The sequence below is a fragment of the Musa acuminata genome, unplaced genomic scaffold (genome assembly GCF_036884655.1).
Source record: "Musa acuminata AAA Group cultivar baxijiao unplaced genomic scaffold, Cavendish_Baxijiao_AAA HiC_scaffold_1139, whole genome shotgun sequence".
In the NCBI taxonomy this organism is placed as follows: domain Eukaryota; kingdom Viridiplantae; phylum Streptophyta; class Magnoliopsida; order Zingiberales; family Musaceae; genus Musa; species Musa acuminata.
The window spans coordinates 2,870,876-2,890,895 of NW_027021351.1; the positions used below are offsets into that span (position 1 = coordinate 2,870,876).

A 20,020-nucleotide genomic window follows, 5' to 3' on the forward strand; every position below is an offset into this window, starting at 1 on the left:
TTTTCTTGTTTTCGAATGTCATTTTTCTCTGCTGTAGTTTTCTTTTGGCATTAAAGAGGGTGGGTCTCGGTACAATAGTAAAGATGCTCTTTTGCGACCTAAGAGATTAGGATTTGAGTTACGAAAATAGTCTATTTAAATATTTAAATGTAAGGCTGTATACATTAACTCTCCGTATTGGTGGGAGTCTTGTGCATTGGGTATGTTTTTTTTTGTGATGACATGCAGTTTGATCGCATCATCCGGACTGACAAAGACCTCTTGTGATGGTTGAACTTGCTAATCTTGTGATTTTCTATAGCTTCTTCTATGACTGGACTGTCTAGTTTTTATGGAAAACTAGGTGACTCAAAAATATTTTCAGGATACTTTGGGAGTTTTGGAGGAGTACAGATAGTTTTGATTTAAAGTCTATTTTAGCATTCATCACATTGTTCATAAATAATTTTGAGTTTTGAACTCTTTCTCGTGCTAATGAAGATTGCGATTCCTGCAATCTTGAAGGGCCTTTCAATACTAAATCCGGTTCGCTTGAATCTGTATCCTTTTCTCTTTTTTTTTCTTCTTATTTTAATATAATTTTAATCAAAATAAGTCAAAATTGAATAAAATATCATCAAAATCTCAAACAAAAATTTTAATTACAAAATATATGACATAGGAAATATTTATAAAGAGTTTATAAAATTATTTATGAAAAATAAAACATAAATAATTATTTTTATATATAATTATAAAAACCTTAAAATTACCAAAATAAATAATTGTCTACACTCATTTCAAACCTATGGGAAAAACTTTCACTTACAAAAAAATTCAATGACATATGATCTTACTCTGACTTAGTTATATTTTTTAATTAGTGTCAAATAATAGTGTGAGTCTATTCAGAATTAGGATTACTAGCGTATATGTATGATTTTTGCAAAATATAATGTAATGAAAAAGTTTGTAATGGAATAAAAAACATAATATGAAGCTTTCTGATTAAAAACTTAAAATTAGCACACTTTCAACTTCAAATAATTTAAGAATGTTGTAACTTACCAATTTGAGATATGAAAAATTATATAAAATTATAACAAAAAAAGAATTCAGTGGAATATGACTTTATTTGACATAATTATGCTACTATTTGAATAGAGTTACAATATTTTTAGCATTGTTTAGAAACAATATAACCAAATTCAATATTAGGGTAAGATGGAAGTAATAGATATTATTACTAATTATAAGTAATATTAGTTGAATATTTTAATATTTGATTACTTGATGAGCTAATATAATGACACTATATTTATTTGTTATTTTATTTAAAATATATAAATATATAATTATATTTTATTATTCAAATAAGACAGAAATATAGCATTAGGCTGAACTTTTCTTTATTATCTACTTTCAATGATCCTCTCAAACAAACTGAGAATGCCAACAATCCAACAAAGAAAATGATATGATTATATTATTATTATTATTATTATTATTAATTTGTAAGTTAAATTTTTTAATATATAATTGATAATATATTAATATTTTAATTATTACATAAATTGGCCTACATAAATATATTGGTTCACTTGGACGGTCGATGATGAGGGATCAAAACCATGTTCAACGGTGGAGAGCCAAGGCGTGACCGGCTTAAGCGGTGCCCGTGAGTTGGTCGGGGTCTTACCTATAAGTGGCTCGTCCTCGCGTTCCGTCTCAAACGCGATGGAGGCGGAGAGATCAGGCGGTGAAGAAGAAAGGCCGGAATCAAACGCCCTAAAACCCTCCCTCTTCCCCCTCTCATCAAACATTTCTCTTCCCGATTCGTTCCCCTCCAGTGCTCCCCAGTGGCTTTCCAACGCCAGCTTTAGCTTCGACGTCTCGTCCCTTCCGGGAAGGGGAAGCGACCGGCCTCACTGGGAGGAGCCGGCGAGCCCCGACTCGGACGTTGAGGCCTCTGGCGCTGCCGCGGCTGGAGATCCCACGCCAGCATGGCGTCCTCAACGGTCCTATGATCTCGTGCCGTCGTCGCCCTCGGAATCTTCATCTAAGGACGAGCGTCGCTCGAAGGGCAAGGAAAGGAGGAGGAGAAAGAGGAAGAGGGAGAAGGAGAGATTGGATGATGGCGCTTCGAGGAAGTCGGAGGTTCGAGCTTGGGCGGGGTCCGATACCCAGCCGGCAAAGGAATACTATTTCGACGCTCATGGGGATAGGGACAATTTGGCGTTTGGATGCCTTTACAGGTTCGTGTACTCCCCATAAAGCTTCGCGTTTTTCTTGTGAATGTTGCTGAAATTTTTCCTCGTTTGGCTAATATTATTTAGTGGTTGCTGTTTCTGAGGCAATTCTTTTTCCGCAACATACGCTGGTCACCGTTAAGCCTAATTGTCGTGTATCAGTAAACTTGAAATTTAGTGGAGATGATTGGGGCTTTCATTTTATAGTGATATAGTGTAATGTTTTTAGAATCTCTCACGTGGTTCTTGGTATGCTGAAGACTTCTGTAGCTCTAACTTTCGTCATGTATATTTTGGGTTCTCATGTTCCCTGTGAAAGACCAATGGTGGAACCATTATTTTAGTTCGATGAAGTCATTATTAAAAGTGTACCTAATTGTTCTTATCCATGCTTATTTGGAGGTCATACTAGGTTTCTATTTTGTGCTGTGATCTTCGTTGTTACTCTGGTCTGTCGTTGTGTGTTATAATTTTTTACTATTGTAAGTTAGACAATGTATGTAAAGTACAATGGTGAAGGATTAGTTACGTTTGTGATGATGGAGCAATTCAGTTTATATGTTATTTGAATAAATCTTATTTTGTTTAGAGATATTTTCCGTAAGTTGTCACATGACAACATCTATTCAAGACAAAGAAAAAGAAAACAAATGCAGAAAAGAGTGGAAGAAATAAAGTTCGTTATTGATTGAAGATATTAAAGATTCATCTCTATAAAGATGAAAGTCTATCAATCAATAATATCATTAAAAAAAAAAGATTATCCTTCAAATCAAGTCAAGAATATTATCTTTTTTTGTAGGAAACAATAGATCGTATATTTTATTTGATGCGATTATAATTTTTTATTTCTCTAATTTCCTTTTTATTCTTGTACTTGAACGGTTGAACCTATAAAAAGGGGCTAGGACATTATAATGCATCAATCAGAAGTTGGTCAGTAAATTGAGTTCTTCCTATCTAATGTGCGAGTGGTGTGAGGCCACATTTGTTTTTTCGATAGAATTATTCCATTGTCCACATGCGAGATGTGTGGAGGTATGATACCTTCATTCTAGGAGTTCGCTCCTTGAGCCAGAGCGAGTCTAATAGTTATCTAAGTTTTTTTCTATTATGTTTCAGTTATTATCTCTTTTTTTCTCTCTATCATCAGAAGAAATCTGTTGCTACTCGTCCTACATTAACTAGTAATAGTTACATAGGCTTAATTAATATTACTAGCAGGAATATTTGCTATTATAGGAGGAGATACTTTGTAAAATATGTGATACAGAAATCTTCTTTCGGGTCCTTATACTAGGCACTGTTGCATACTGATTAAATTCAAGTTTTGGTCCTTATACCTTAATAATTTTGAAGCAAATGACCATAATTGTGCAATTTTAACTGCTAATGTCCTCCTCAGGACATCTGTCACTAGCTTGCTTTGCGTTTTCCCATCATTGCTACTTATTTGTCATGAAGTTTCACTGCATTATAATTTTAATTTTTTTTTGTTCCAGAAGAGCTACTGGTGCAAGTTTTGTGATAGGTCATCTCTTTAGAAACTCTGCTCTTTATCATTGTGATGGGGTGAATAAGTGATTGTAGGAGAAAAGGAAACAAGCATAATAGCTAACATATAAGACCATCTGTTCTAGTGTTGCATTATAAGCCCATCTGGTTTATAACATGTCAAGCTAAGAAGTGGTCAAACATCAGTCAATATGTCATTAAGATCCAGAAAACAAATATCTGACAATATATTTGTACTAATTAGTATTTACTGGTCTAACCAAGAGTTAGTACTAGACCATATAGATCATTTTTCAGTTTTGAATTTTTTATTATTTTTCTGGTGATATTAGGAAATATGGGTTGATATTCTGGTCCAAAATAAAGGTCCAACCAACTTAAAATCCTTGAGTAAGATTTTCAACAAATTTGTGGATCTAGATAAATTCATATTTAATATGCAACAACAACAAAACCGTAAATCTCAATTATTTGAGATTGGTTACATGGATCTTTTACTATCATTGAGATCTGTAAAATGCCATATATTTAGTTAAGTTTAGAGTATCTGAATTTTTATTTATAGTTTCTATTAGTCTTTTTAGGTCTCACTATCATTTTTAGAATAGTAGTTCAGAGTACTTAAATTCATATTTAGGATGATTCCATGAAATTCCTAAAGCCTTTATCACATTCTCTGCCACTTATCTCACTACCATTTTGGAAAACAAATTACAGTTAGTTTTCTGGTTCCAATCTGATTTGGTCCAATGATTTTGGGATCTGTCCACACTTATGGTGTTTCCCCTTGATGTCAAGGTCCCTTGATGCCATAGTTTGTTTCAATCCAGTCTTTTTCAGTTTTCGGTACCGAGCCCATTCCAGATCAATGGCCATATCATTAGAGGTCTGGTCCATTTCAATGTACCAACATATGCTACATCGGGGTGCACCATGGTTCAAGGAGAAAGGAGGACAGGCTGGAAGGAAGTGGTGGAGAAAAAGAGACGCAGAGGAGGCAAAGGAGTTGGAGGAGGAGGAGGAGGATGAATATTACATGGGGGCAGTGGTGGTTGGCAGGGCCCTGAGGCAGTGGATGTGGGCCAGGGATGACAGGCGATACCGCAAGCGACAAATGCTGCAGCCTCTGCAAGAACAAGGGTGGGGGGTTGTGGATGGATGATTATGGGGTTTAAAAAATAAATAAAGCTGTTAAATTAAAAAGAAAAAAGAACCATGTGATCAGCCCTGTTTCAGAAGTGGACCACTCGGTTAGAGCAGTCTGCCTGCCAGTAACCAAACGGATTGATATGTATTGGGTGCTACATTTTAGATATGGAGAACCATGATTTCAAAGAAAACTTCAATCTGTGTTCAAATGTTATTCTGGATCAGTGGTTCAATTGTTGATTCATTTGCTCCGAACTGGTCTAATAATTTATTGCAGAAAATGTTTCTTTTCCTAATGTTCTTCTTCATTTTGTTACTTCTTTTTCCCTTCCCCTTTTTCTCATGCTCTTTTTTGTACATCTTGTTCAAACTCACATTGAATGTGGTTGCATTCTCATTATTGTGAATTGATGCATGTCTCTGTGGTCTATGGCTAGATATGTTCCGTTTAGAAAGAAGTTGGTTGGTTCTTGGATTAGTATGAATATTATTCAATTATGAGATAACATGAAAAGTTACTTAAATTATTTATCTGACTACTGCATCAATGCTTTATCTGTAGCCATTTTGTTGGTTTTGAGAAACATTCTTTGTTTCATATTTGGAATTTAATAATTGTTTTAATTCATGTTGTGGGTTGTAGAGCTCCTGAAGGAAACACTTGAGATATATTGGCCTTTTGGTTTGTAGGATGGACATTGCTCGTTACAAGATTCAGGATTATGGTGATTCATCTCAGACCAATTTCTGGGCATTATATCGCTGGAGAACTTCAGCTTTAAACATGGATACTGAGGGAGATCATGATGTACTAGACCACAAGCTGAAATCAGGAGGCCGTTATTATTCTGCAAAATTTACTATGTTAGAACGTAATAGGGCTTTTAAGAATACTAAATTTGTTAATAGAGCCATGTCTTCAATGATTCCTGGGGATTTTGTGCCGCTGTTAGATTCACATTCTTCCTCTGAAAATGTTCCATCAAAAAATGAAGAGCTTGAGGAGTCTTGGGAAGATGAAGTGATTCAAAGGACAAGAGACTTCAACAAAATGTCCAGGGATTGTCCTTATGATGAGAAAGTTTGGCTAGACTTTGCTGAGTTTCAGGTATTCACCTACCTTTTTGTTTTAGATTAAAGTTGGTGTTGAGATTCTATCTTATGATTTTGAACAGTTAATCCTTACAGCATGAACTAAGTTAAACATCCTATCATTTAACATTTACAGTTTTCCTTCTCTTAATATCAATCTTGAGTTCACGAAGTACTTGGTTGAAAAAAATCTATTTTATGTCAATGATCAGGATAAGATTGCAAGCACACAACCACAAAAAGCAGCACGAATGCAGATGCTTGAAAAGAAAATTAGTATTTTGGAGAAGGCAGTGGAGCTTAATCCAAATAGTGAGGAGCTCTTACTCTGTCTCCTGAAGTCTTATCAAGGCAGGGATAGCATTGATACTTCCATTGAAAAATGGGAGAGAATACTCATCCAGCATTCTGAGAGTTGCAAGTTGTGGAAAGAGTTTCTACTTGTCTGCCAAGGAGACTTTTCTAGGTTCAAGGTTTCTAAAATAAGAAGAACCTATGCTCATGCAATCCAAGCATTATCCTCAGCTTGCGACAAGCAGCGTAGGCAGGTTCTATGTTTTCTTTTTTTATAACACTGCCTATTTACTTTTACATATATCATTTTCTTTTATCATAATGCTTGGATTATAGATTGATTAAATATAATTATTATTCTCCTTCAGCTTATGTTGGGGAGAACTTACAGCATTCCTTCCTTTTTGTATATCCTTGTTGTTTATGGCTTTGGTGTTGTGACCTATAAGGCCTGATAGATCTCTTAACTACATTTAATTTATACCTAACCTTATCTAAACTTCAAATCCACATTGTTTAGCCTCTCTATCATTCTTAGTGACACTTAATTTTACTTAAATGTCAAATTCGTAATGTTTAACCCTGGTTTCATTCTTAGTGCCATATCCATAACATGTTCAGGGCCTTTCAAGAACATGTATGTTGCACCATGAATGGAACCTTGAAAATTTTTTAAGGCCACCAGGGTCTTTGCATTTGTTTCTTCCTTTGTGGACAGTCCTGTAATGAGGATAAAGTATTTGTGTAGCCACCTACATGTGTAACTATTCTTGGACTTATAAGTTTAGTGTTTGCATTAATATATGGGAACAACAATATTGTATAGTAATTTGTCTTGATTATAATACTATGTTTTCCTAGAGCTTTCTGTGAAAATAAGGCCAGGAACACATGCAGAACTGCAAAAAGCCTTAATTGTCCTAGTCATATGTGGTTGGCATGGGTTGGTATGGATGGGTATTTTACTATTTCAACCATGTATCGGTATACATACCATTGGTTTTCGCTCAGTTTTGGTACATACTGGGTGATGGGTGTACCGTCCAGTTTTAACCAGGCCTACCTAGATGTAGACAGTACTAATAAACTTTTTTTAATCTTTCAGCAGTTGTGATAGCGGTCACACTCTATTTCTCACACTCTCTCTCACCTCTCACCTCTTCGCTGCACCCTACCACCTCTTCCTCCACTTAGCCTTGTTGTAGTTCTCTCTTTTGCTCATCGTGGTCACCACCTCCTTCTGCCGTTAGATCTCTTCTATCTCTGCCTTCTCCTCATGCAGTCCTCATCCATGGCCAGTCCTCTTTCTCGGCATCCTTCTCCAATTCCACACATCTTCTTTCTCTCTGTGGTTCATAGTTCATACAACACCAACCCATATCGAGTGTCAGTACATTAATCCGTACTAGTACCATGCTAGTTTGTACAGATCGGTGTTAGCACCAGAGTGTCTGTACATTAATCTGTACTGGTACCATGTGTTAGCACTGGACTGAATTTTAAACCTTGGTTGTTACATGCAGAATTTGTAGAGTGCACATTAGAGGTGGTGTATGGTGGATAAGGCAAGTGGTGCTTTTGGAATGGAGATGACTTGATGGCTTAGAAAGCAAAAGAAACTTTGACAATTTTCTATCGGCCAATCCAAGCAAGATACCTGTAGTATAAAAGAAATTGTTGAGATTTGTGGTTCTAGAACCTCAAAATGATACAATGGACTCCAAGAAGTACTTGCTGTGCTTTGGTGTTGAAAAAGTGTACCTTTGGGGTTCAGAAAGTAACTTTCCCCCTGTAATGCCCTCTTCTTTTTCTTCTACAAATTCATGATTGAAGCAGATAATGAGTTGGGAAAATGATTTTCTTGTTGTTATATTCTTAATTAGAAAGTCAAGGGATCTTTTCTCTTCTCTTACTTTTTATTCAAGCTTATTAACCTTGGTCTATTATGTTCCTTCTGATACAGGAATTTGCAAGTTTGCAATCAGGTGATTCTTCTCTAGTTCAACTAGAACTTGGCCTGGTTGATATATTTGTCAGCTATTGTAGGTTCGAGTGGCAAGCAGGTTACCAAGAATTAGCAACTGGTTTATTTCAGGCTGAACTTGAGTACAGTTTGTTCTGTCCTTCCTTAACTCTCAGCTCACATAGTAAGCAAAGGCTCTTTGATCACTTTTGGAAAAGTGGTGTTGCCAGAGTTGGGGAAGATGGTGCACTTGGTTGGTCATCCTGGCTGGAAAAAGATGAGCAGAATAGGCAAAATACTACATCAGAGGATAGCACTGCTGAGACTGAGGTTGGAGGCTGGAGTGGTTGGTTTGAACTTTCATCAAAAAAGAATGTCCCAAGCAAAGATCCAGAAGTATCAGTGGATCTTCCCATTGATAATGAAAATACTGAACAGAACCTTGAATCTAAAGAGAACCTTGACACTGAAGAAATTCCTCCAGTAGATGACATTGAAGCTTTGCTGAAAAAGCTTGGGATTGACATAGATTCTGAGCCGAACAGTGAGGTTAAAGACACAGAAACTTGGAATAAATGGTCAAAGGAGGAGTTATTAAGGGATAGCGAACAATGGATGCCTATTCACGAGGACTCTGGTTTGTATGGTCGACCTTTTTCTCCTTTTGTGATGGATGGTTTTACCTGCTAAATAGTTCTATAAGTCTGTCTTTTATGTACTTCCATAACTAATGATCCTTATTTATATGAATAGGTGAAATTGGAAAGTCTGTATCCCTTCATTCTGATGATAATTTAGATGATGATCACAATGAACAGCTTTCAAGAGTTATCTTGTTTGAAGATGTCAGTGACTATCTATTCTCATTGTCCTCAAAAGAGGCACATCTATCGTTGGTGTTTCAATTTGTTGATTTCTTTGGAGGCAAGGTTTCTCAATGGTTAGTTGCACACGTGATAATGTCTTTTGTTATTATCAATTAAACCATGATCAAGAATTATGTTATTCTTTGACATCAAGCATCTACTTAAAGTTTAAAATATTGATTTTACACAAAGAATCATTTTCTTTCTAGTTTCTTGTTACTGAATGACATTGTTCTTAGTTCTTGGATACTAAAGTTTTTAAATTCTTCTCCTTTTGATCTTGACCACTATTTTGCATTTCATGGTAGATGGTTTTCAACGTAGATAACAGATAGCATATGAGCCATAAGCAGACTTTGATATATATATATATTTATTTATTTATTTATATACCACCAGAAGATGTCATGTAAATGGGAGATGGCCAAATGCTGTTCTTCATTTACAGTTTACCATACATATCTTTTATGTATATTGGATACCTTAGATGATATTAGAGTGTCAAAATGAAACACGATCATCCACAGTTCACATGTTTTGTGAATCATGAAAATGTGAGGTCAGCATGGGTGAGATAGAAAAGGGAAAGAGTGAGCATGAGAAATAGGGAGAAAAAAAGGAAGATTAAGAGGAAAACCTGGTTACAGTATGTGCAGTGGGATAAGAGAATAATTGCCATATGCCATGAAAAACAAGGGGGATTGTGTAATCAGAGTTCAAGAGTACTTTTTTATTTGGACCTCTCTCATTAATTAACAATTTAAAATTGGATCAACCATAGTTTCCTTGAGCATGTTTTTATCAATTTATGTTGGTTTATAAGTCCAAAAATAAGCTTCCTTTAGTAGATTCAAGCTCTTTTCTAACTGAATTATATGGCCACTGGGCTTTGAGCTTCCAGTTATAACATCCGTATAGTCTGCCGTCACTAATTATTGGAGGCTGGAGCAATAAATTTTAGCTGAATATTTGTAATTGAACATTTGGTGCTTTTGGTTATTATAAAGCAGTTCTAGTTTATATCTTAGGTAGCCTATGAAAGGAGTATTCGGCTGAAGAACTATATATGGAATAGACATGTAGGACCATATATTGGTTGGACTTAAATGTGAGGGCTTGTTACATGATGCTCAAAAACTGTATGTCCTTTGCAAATGTAATATGCAAAGTACATGTACAGCTAAACAAAATCTAATATACTAAATCACCAAGTATAACCAATCTGGCCATGTAGGCTACACATGTAATTGATATTGCTACACAAGGTAAGTAACATGTCAACTAATATAACTAATGATTCCATATCATAAAGTTTGGTCAATTCAGAGAATTAGAAACAAATTCAGGAATTAGGCTTGAATTTCAATAGAAATTGATACTTAAATTATAGATAGATGTGAATTTGAATAGGCCATGTGATGGAATCATTGTTAGGCCTGAAGTTGTTTGTAAAACCCCAGTTTAGGTAAGTTAGATTGTGCGTCCATGAAATTGTTCACAATTAAGATCATTAAAGAACAATTGAACCAGGAGTTAATTTAAAATGCACAGTCTCAACATGAAATTTAAATTTATACCACAATGAAAGTAAATAAAATAAATTAAATTGTCCATTCCAGAGGTGCTTATGTAATTCAATAAAAAAATTGGAAAAATTAAAAATTAGTGTACCAGAATTGTACCCAATTGGATTATATTATGATTGATTCAAATCACAATTGTCCTGTATGTCTGGTTTCTAGTTAGACTAGGAGTGCTGGAATTTGGAACGGAATCACTGTCCTGTATGTCTGGTTTCTAGTTGTATACTTGCTGGTTTTTATTGAGTTTAGATGTACATCTAATATGAAGATTTTATACATCTCTAGCCAATTAGGTTCTTGGTGACTTATCCTGTGTGACTGAAGTTATTTACCAAATCAATATATTAAAAGATGTGATGAACTAAGAATAAAGATGATAGATGCCTTACATTGCTTTGTGGGCCTCGCAGATAAGTTCTTTATAAATGTGAGAAATAGATCTAGAGGGAAAACTATCTAAAGTTCAATATGAATGTTTTGCCTTGAATACTATATGATATTTAATTGGCTCTATCTCTCTACTCTTCTGTATCTATTTGAGCCAATCTCTCTCTCTCTCTCTCTCTCTCTCTCTACACACACACACACACACACACACACACACACACACATATATATATATATATATATATATATATATATATATATATAAGGTTTTCGTCGAGGCGTCGCCTCTCTTCACCCCGTGGCGTCGATGATCCTTCTTCCTGCGCACGGATGAGAAGTTGCCAATGAGGAGAGTGGCGTCGATCTCCAGGAACTCTTCTTCTCCCTTATCTTTCTTCCCCTTCTTCGTCTTCTTTTCCCTTCTCCCTCGGTCACCGTCCGATTTAGGACGATAGCGGAGCAAAAACAGCGTCGATAAGCCCCAATCGACGGTATTGCTCGGTAGCAAGCGGACCGGTATGTACCGCCTGATACGGGCGGTATCATTCAGTATTGCAAACCTTTTCGGGTAATAGGGTTTGCCTTTCGAGTACCAGACTCATTTCGGCAAATTGTTGGAACAGTATGTATCGATCTGTACTAGTGTATCGACACATGATACATTGGTGCGTGTTGGTGGCTCGGCGATGAAGAAAAAGAAAGAGAAGTGGAAGGAGCAGTAGAGGAACATAGGAGGAAGGAGGAAGGAAGAGGGACGAAGAGGAAGAAGTGGAGGAAGAAGGAAGAAGAAAGAAGAGGAGGAAAAGAACAACGATAGCGAGGCAACGCCATCATATGCGATGGCGAAGCAATAGCTGTAGCAGTGGGGAAGCGAAGTAGCAGTGATGGCAAGGGCAAAGTAACGATGGTGAGGCAGTGGCCCCTTACGTGACGACGAAGTAGCAGAGGTGAAGCGGCAGCGACGAGGTGGTATCACCTTACGCGAGAAGAGGGCTCGCATTCGCAAGCCCTAATCTCTTTTTTTTTCTTTTTTATGTTGATTTGAACATGGGCCCCACCATTTCTTTAATTATTTTATTAATTTAACTGGACTGCTCGATATAGGGTGGTCTATAAACTGGTTGCCTATCGGATTAGTATGTACCACCTATATTTGGCAGTATACTGTGGCACGACAAACCTTGGTGTGTAATGGCTTACCTATTAGGTTGAGGGTTGTATGAAGTTTATGTTATCGAAAAAAAAAAAAGGGGAAGGGTGATGAGGTCTGCAAAAGATGGCGAAAGATGTTTGAAGCCTTGTAACATGTGCTATTTTCATTGTTTTATGTTGATTTTAAAGACAGGATACTTTTTAGTTTTTTCCCCTGCTACCTCTCCTCTTCATTGCTCTAAACCTTGTTTCTTTATCCTGCTATGCTTTCTCATTAGTGTGTCTTAATATAATGCTCTTTTCTTAGTTCTTTTGCCTTCACCAGTATTAGTAGTCGAGGTACACCTTAATACAACATCATTGAGAAAATGGTTCCTTTTTTATTTTTTCCCTTGGTTTTTTACAGTGTATACTCTTTAATTGAGGTTATATTGCATGGTATCATATGGAAAATTAAGTTCCTAATGGTGTAGTAGTAGTACCATGTATTATTGCACGGTCATATTTGAGGGCTCCTTTATATCTACTCTCTGAAAAGTTCTTTTTTTTTTTTTTCCATTTTCTCCAGCGTTAGAATAATAAAAGGATATACAATAATGAATTATGTATTACTTTTGTTTCCTTTTGATTAAGCTACTGCTCATTTGAATGTTGCTATATTATAATATTTGTTCTGTGCTCAATACTGTTTCCCATTGCTTTTACATCTGGAAAAATTTTCTTGTGCCCTTTTGTGTGTTCTAATCGAAAGCAATTACAAGAATGTATTATCTCTTGTTTTTACAAGTTTTTTTCCCTTTTTTCCTAATTGTTTATTCTCTGTCATAGCATTTGTTTCAATGGACATGCTTTTCTACCTTTTGTTAACTGTCCCTTTTTATTCAGGGTAAGTACAAATAAGTCAAGTTGGATTGAAAAGGTTCTCAGCTTAGAGACAGTGCCAAATATTATTTTAGATGACCTAAGGACTGTTTTCCAACTGGTAAACAAGAGACAAGATCCTCAAAGCCATTTTGTGTTGGAACCTCTTTTAAGCCATGCAAGTATCTCATTGGGAACTAGTACCATGAAGTTCCTTCGAAATGCGATATTACTTTTTCTTGATATTTTTCCACGAAATCACATGTTAGAAGAAGCCCTGCTTTTTGCCGAATGTTTGTTTGTGTCTGAAATGAAGTCTTCTAGTTGCTCAATTAATCCATCTCGAGCATTGGCCAAAAGCTTGTTAAAGAAAGATCGGCAGGTACTCTTAAATTCTTTACATTTATATATCTTTTCATTTACTAGAGTATATGTTTCTTTTTTTTTGATAAGTAGAGTATATGTTTCTTTGAAGAATGTATGTGTATTTTCAGGCATTTATGATTCTAATTCATTTTATACTGTATTTATTGGAGACAGATATCTGTTTTGTTTGTACATTATCTTTTTTCCTCATTTTTGATGAACCATTCTTGTTCCAGAATATTTTGATTTAAAGCCAACTGATTTTATTTATTTATTTTACAAAATTGATTTGCGTATGTAGTAATTGTTACTTCTTCCAGAGCCAACATGTGTCTTAGGTTTACCTCTGCTAGCTTTTAAGGTGAGTTCCATGCTACAGTAAAGGTTGTCTGTGTGATGATGTTGACCTATTCAACATCAACCCAAATTGGAACTATTGCAATTATACTTTCTTTTCATAGTCTCAACTCCAAATTCTTCTTGTACTCCATTTTGGGGATATTGTCAATCTCTGAAGTCTGAACAGTTAAATATGATTTTCGGATTCGAGCTTGCTGTTTGACGAATATTTATAGATTTTCTCTGGTTATGCTCTTAACTTCAATATTTTATTTCTTGTGAAAAAGGATTTACTACTTTGTGGTGTGTATGCACAAAATGAAGCCACCTATGGGAACATTGACATGGCAAGGAAGATATTTGACATGGCATTATTGTCTACTGATGCACTGCCTGTGGTAATTACTCAAATGTTCATTTACTTGGTAAACTAGATTTTTTCTATAGACTTAATTTTTCAGTATATCTGTTATACATCATTTCTGGAATCATGTGTAAATCTTAACTCATGTCATATAATTAGGCATTTTTTATTTGTGCCCTATACATTTTGTTGGCCATGATTTTAAGTTAAGTGCCAAGCTTCATGCTTATTTTATTGTTTCATTTATCCATCTTTTAGTGATGTAGGTGCTGATGTTTAACTTTGCTTTTTATGCTTACCTAGTGATGAACACATTAATCCAAGGTGGATTTGCTTGGCACTTACTCTAGATTTAGTCCGATCTTGTTAGCACTCAATAGCCTACATAGACTTATAACCATGGTTATGGAAACTAAGACACCTTTAGGGTCTTCATTAAGAATGGAAAATGAAATGCCACTCGAATCCCCTTGGGTTGGCGATGAACGTATATTCAAGTTTAATTGAACTTTTTTTTTATTTTAGTCTAGTTGTTTTTTCTTTCATTTGGACTAATTTAGTACTTTAGGGGGGTCTTTTAGAGGGTTTTTTGAAAGAAAATATAAATTTCTGTATGACAACAACTCCTATGTTTCTATTTTTGTTTCTTAGATTGTTTAGAACTTCAAGTCCAATAAAAAAGGAAGACAATAAAAAAGAATGAAAGAAATCAATATTTAGGTTTCATTGAAGTTTCTAAATCCTATTGAAGATTTACCCCCAAGAGGAAGTCCCATAATAATTAAAGAGTCTACAAAGGAAAGGGTTTATCAATCAAATATCTCACAGCAAGGAAGATTATTTTTCGAAACAAATTTTAAAATGATCTTTTTCAATAAAAAGAAACAATAAATGATTGATTTGCTTTATGTAATTTTGTAATTATATTATTTGTTTGTTTTGTTTGTTTTCTTTCTTTATTTATGCTTAGGGATATAAAAAGAGGGAGTGAGAGAGTGTAACTAAATCATCAGCAACTCAGTGAATGAGTTATATAAAGTTTTCCCACAATGTGAGTGGGGTGAAGCCACAACCTTCTCCCGGTACAAGGTTGGAGGATTTGGAATAGTTGCAAAAACATTTTCTATTTCATAATTTTCTTTTCCTGTCTTCCACTTGTATTACTTTAATTCTACCATTGTATAAGACCTGAAGCCCCAAAATCTCTATTGTCCTAAATATTTTCCTGTCTCCCACTTATATTACTTAAATTCTACCATTGCATAAGACCTGAAGCCCCAAAATCTCTATTGTCCTAAATATTTTCTTTTGACGACGCTGTTTTATCAAACCCTATTCTGCTTGTTTGGAAGAAGTGGTTCAACCCCATGATGAATTTACATTACTCGGAGAGGATGGCATCAACGTTTATCTGTCTCCTTAAAATTAGTGTATGTTAACATGTGAAGCCTTTATTTTCATTGTTGAATTGATTTTTTTTATGAAACAAGAATGCTAGGGTTTGAAGCGTGTACCCGCTTATGCTTCATATCAAAGTGTGTACTCGCCCAGTGCCTACCTTTTGCCCATCACCATCGGTTTGTCCAAGCTCCTAGCATTTCTCTTCCTCCTCTCCTCTACCTCCCATGTCTCCTCTTCCTTTTTTCTCTTCTTCCTCCCAGTGATTTCAAAAGGTGCTCGGGCACTCGCCTAAGTGCTCGGGCGAGGCAAGGTGAGGCCCGAGCGCCTCGTTTACTATCTAGGCGGAGCGACACGCTTCAAAGAGGCGTCGCTTGTGCGCTCACCGAGCCCAGACGTCGGGCACTTTGGGCGAGCACTCGGGTTAAGGCAACCGAACCAGCATGTTAGGTCTAGTTCGATCGCATTTGCATTAGTTGGTTCAATCGAACCAACTAAAGTACTGATATTAGCCTCTCTCCATTGCCCCTCGTGACTTCCCCAACCCTAACCTGACTCTCGTCATTGACATTTTCTTTATGATGTCGCTACTCTCCGCTGTCGCTGCTCTCCACTTTGCCTCTCTCTGTTGTCGCTGTCGCTACTCTCCGTTGTCACTGCCACTGTCGTTGCTCGCTATTGCCTCTATCGCTGCTCGCTATTGCCACTATTGTTGCTCACCATTGTCGCTGCTCTTAGTTAGCAGCCTCGGTTTCTTCTCTTCTCACACTCTTCTCACACTCGACTCAGTATACTGTTAACACTAACAGTATACTAATAGTATACTGTTAACAATATGTTTTATTTATTAGATTAATAATATATTATTTCGATTTTAATACTACTAACTTTATTTATTGTTTTGAATTTTGAGACTTTTGTTAATGTGATATTATGACTTTATACTTAAGATTTTCTTAATTTAATATCATATTGTTATTTAAATAATTATATTTATTAATTATATAATATTTTTTTTTATATTTTAGTGCCTCGTTTTGCTCCGGCGAGTGCCTGGGCGAGCGCCTAGTGCCTCAAGCATTTTGGGACCTTAACGCCTTTTAATGCATAGCGCTTTTTAAATCGCTGCTTCCTCCTCTCTATCTTGTCTTCTCCTCCTGCATCTCCTCTGCTTCTGTCTTCTCCTCAGTCCCCTCTCTCTTCTTGGTAGGATTGTACGCATCAGTGTATTGTTTGTTAGCATGTTGGGACAAAGAAAGAGTTATCTCCTTCTCTCTTCACCTCCACCTCTCTGATTTCTCCTAGGTTTGAATGTGATCTGAAATTAAAACTGCCTAACTCAACTGATATCAAACTGGATGAACACTTGACATAACATGGTCTTAGCATTGTGCGAGTTCGACTAAGGCTCCGTATTGATATTGGATAAAGATTTAAAATCTTAGTGCCAATAATGGATCTAGATTAAAATGGAGATTTAAACTAGATTTAAATGGATCTAGAATTTAAGCTAGGTGGTTGATGATCAAGACTAGATTCTGCATAGTTCCAGGCTAGATCCAAATGGTTCAACCCTAGGTTAAGATAGATTTAAGCTAAATATTCAAGGATCAAGGCTAGATCCATTTAGATTTAGTCCAGATCCATGAGGATAAAGGCTTGGTCATCATGAATATAGTTTTAATCAATAATAATCTGGTGATAAGTTTAGTACAAAAAGACCCAAGATTGAGTCTACATATAAGAGATCTAACCTAATATGGAAGAACGAACATTTGTCCTAACCTAATTACATACCTTGATTTGAAGAGAAATTGGACCAGATCTTGAGATTGAATCTTTTTTTGTGAGAATCAACCTCCCTTAATTGTTTTAGAAGGAAATTAGAGAGATTTAGGTGACTTTTGGGATAGTTTAGGAATAGAACGAATGTTAGAAAGAAGGGAGTGTTTGAGAGGGAGATGGGGTGAAAGGGGGGATGGCTGGTTAAATAAATCCAAAAGTATGCTACTCAATTTATATAAGCCAACCATGGGATGGCTATAGAATCAGTTTGACCCGTGTTTGACTGCAGTTAGAGACACCTCCATCAAAGTAGCTTGGATACAGGGACTCAAATTGAGTTGAGGCATTTATTGGGAGGATATGGATGCATTTTGAAGGTTGTAGCTTGGACGGGAGACACTGATATAGTCACGAGGGATGGCTGGGTCCCCCTAGTCCACTTAGGAGGGGTACGAGTCCTTGCTTGTGGCGCTTCATCACAAGTTCCCACCTTTATGATCTGCCTTGTTTCCAGGGTGGATGACTGGTTCCCTCTAGTCCACAAAGAAGGGGAATGAATTCTTGCTTGTGGTGCTTCATCACAAGTTACCACCTTTCAGATCTACTTTGTCGTGGAGCATTGATATTGCCGAACCAAAGCATAAGATAGTTTGGAAGTCCAACATCTAGAACTTTGTAATAGGGCTGCTTGTTCTTACTTCAACTTCTCAACTATCGTGTAAACTTGATTATCATTGTGTCGAAGTGTCAAATCAAGTTAGTGCCACTTTGTTGAACTATTTCATACCAATAGTAGTTTCAGCTTCCTTGAGATCAGTGCAGTAGATTGACTAGGTATTTCTCACCTTGGAAGCTGATGGGCATATTGATGCATCTAGTTAGTTCATCAGTCATCAGTAACCTGGATTGATCAAAAAATTTTAATGGCTCTTTTCTACAAACCGATTCGTTTCTCAAGATCAGTTTAAATGAAATGTATGTTGGTCTGTTATCTAGTCTCTGTGCACTGATGGGGAAGCTTTTCAAGCAGGCAGTAAATTGCATGGTGGTGAGAGAATGTACTTGTCTGGATAGTACAGAATGAGATTTCTAAATCTTGGAGTGGTGGTGGTGGTGCCACTGACTGATGCAATCAGTGGAGTCATGGGTGACTTTTTTTTTTTCGGTTTCAAACAATTTGTGTCCATGCTTGTGGCTGCTTTAGGTAAGAAAGTTGATCCTCAGCTAATAGGTTCTCATTGGCTGATGCAAACAATTTACTGGGCTTTGAGTATTTCAGTATGTAATTACTTCCTCAATTGACCTATGAGCATGACATTTAAATTTTGATTAGAGAGTTAGGGAAGTATATTGATTACCTTTTCAGTTCTTGGTGATAATAATCCATTGATCTCTATTGTTGTAGCATGTAATGATTCACCATGTATTTCGTCGTCCTTGAAGGCTTGGTTTCATCACCGCCCTCAAAAATTTGTAGTCAAGTGAGTTTCCAATATGAGATACCACTTCTATTGGTATGCCTGATATTCCAGGGCTAAAACTGCTAGCATCACTTTGCTTTTCTGGTTGTATCAGTGCAATTGAGGAGCTACTTGGTTTAAGGAAGCTTGTTGGTTGAAAAATGAATTTTCTTTCGTGTAAGGAATGCTGAGATGTTGTTGCAGCATATGTTGTGATGCAGTGCCTTGATAATTTGACCAATTATTCTATTGTTATTATTGGAAATTCTATATCACTTGTTGCGAAGCCGGTTCAAAAGCCTATTGTCTGACATTAGGCACTGTAGTATACTTGTAGAAGCCATACTGGGGCTGTTGACATCTCAAAGAATTTGGCGGTGCTAGTCATTGTAGGAGAGCACGGGCATTTATTGATATCATTGAAGTTCATAAATAGCCATGAGCATTGGAGCATGGGTTGGACCACTTCTGGTGGTGCTCTGCAGGAGAGGTTGATGAATTCCTAGTATTTGCCTGAATTTGCAGCTGGTAATGACAACACAAATGTGTTATCTACATGATGAGGCTGTGGTGTGGATACCTAAAGCCCAAGAGCATTGTCTATATGGTGTGTCTATCCCCATATCATGACCAACCACATAGGAAGATTTTGTGTAGGTTCTTTCTCAGGATGATGGTGATTAGAAGTGCATCTGTATTCGTCAATCCATTCCCATTTCCTCTCTCGGTTCAATCTTTGATGAAACTTTGCTTGGTAGGTTCAGGGTTTGTTTTGTTGGAGTTGGGAGTAGTAGTGCTTTTACCAACTGGATCACATGAATTCCTTCATGTTGATGGCATCTAGATGTTCCTCTTCTAATCTCACAATGTAGTCGCTGATGTCTTTAATCTTGGGAACACTATAAACATGTCAAACACCTTAATAGATATTAAGGACATTGAATTGATCCAATATCGATCAAATTTTGATTAATAAATCAACATTAAAATCACTGATCGCTGCATTAAAAAAATTTATTAAAACCTATTATACCATCACAAACATATGATCCAATCCTTAAAATACATGAAATATAAGCATTTGACCTATTAAGTCATACATCACAGAGAATAGGCTTAATCATCTCATAAATCAATAAAAATCTAGAAAGAGAATACATATCGCTTGGTTAAAAAGTTCTTAATTCTTCTAAATTAGCCTCCTAAATTGATCCAATC

The 20,020-nt window shown here is 36.2% G+C and overlaps 1 protein-coding gene across 6 annotated transcripts in view; it reads left to right on the top strand.

Moving 5' to 3' along the window:
- The first annotated feature begins 1,700 nt into the window (after positions 1–1,700).
- LOC135671512 (uncharacterized) overlaps positions 1,701–20,020 on the top strand; it is a 31,625-nt gene continuing 13,305 nt past the window's right edge. For 2 of the 6 annotated variants that reach the window (XM_065179693.1, XM_065179695.1), the window contains exons 1-7: positions 1,701–2,234; positions 5,583–6,000; positions 6,197–6,532; positions 8,242–8,887; positions 8,995–9,181; positions 13,115–13,472; positions 14,083–14,193. In XM_065179693.1, the coding sequence (XP_065035765.1) occupies positions 1,717–2,234; positions 5,583–6,000; positions 6,197–6,532; positions 8,242–8,887; positions 8,995–9,181; positions 13,115–13,472; positions 14,083–14,193 (2,574 nt within the window). In that variant the 5' untranslated portion in view covers positions 1,701–1,716. Of the gene's footprint in view, positions 2,235–5,535; positions 6,001–6,196; positions 6,533–8,241; positions 8,888–8,994; positions 9,182–13,114; positions 13,473–14,082; positions 14,221–20,020 lie in introns of all 6 variants that reach the window. The other 4 variants (XM_065179690.1, XM_065179691.1, XM_065179694.1 and 1 more) reach the window with 4 other exon arrangements.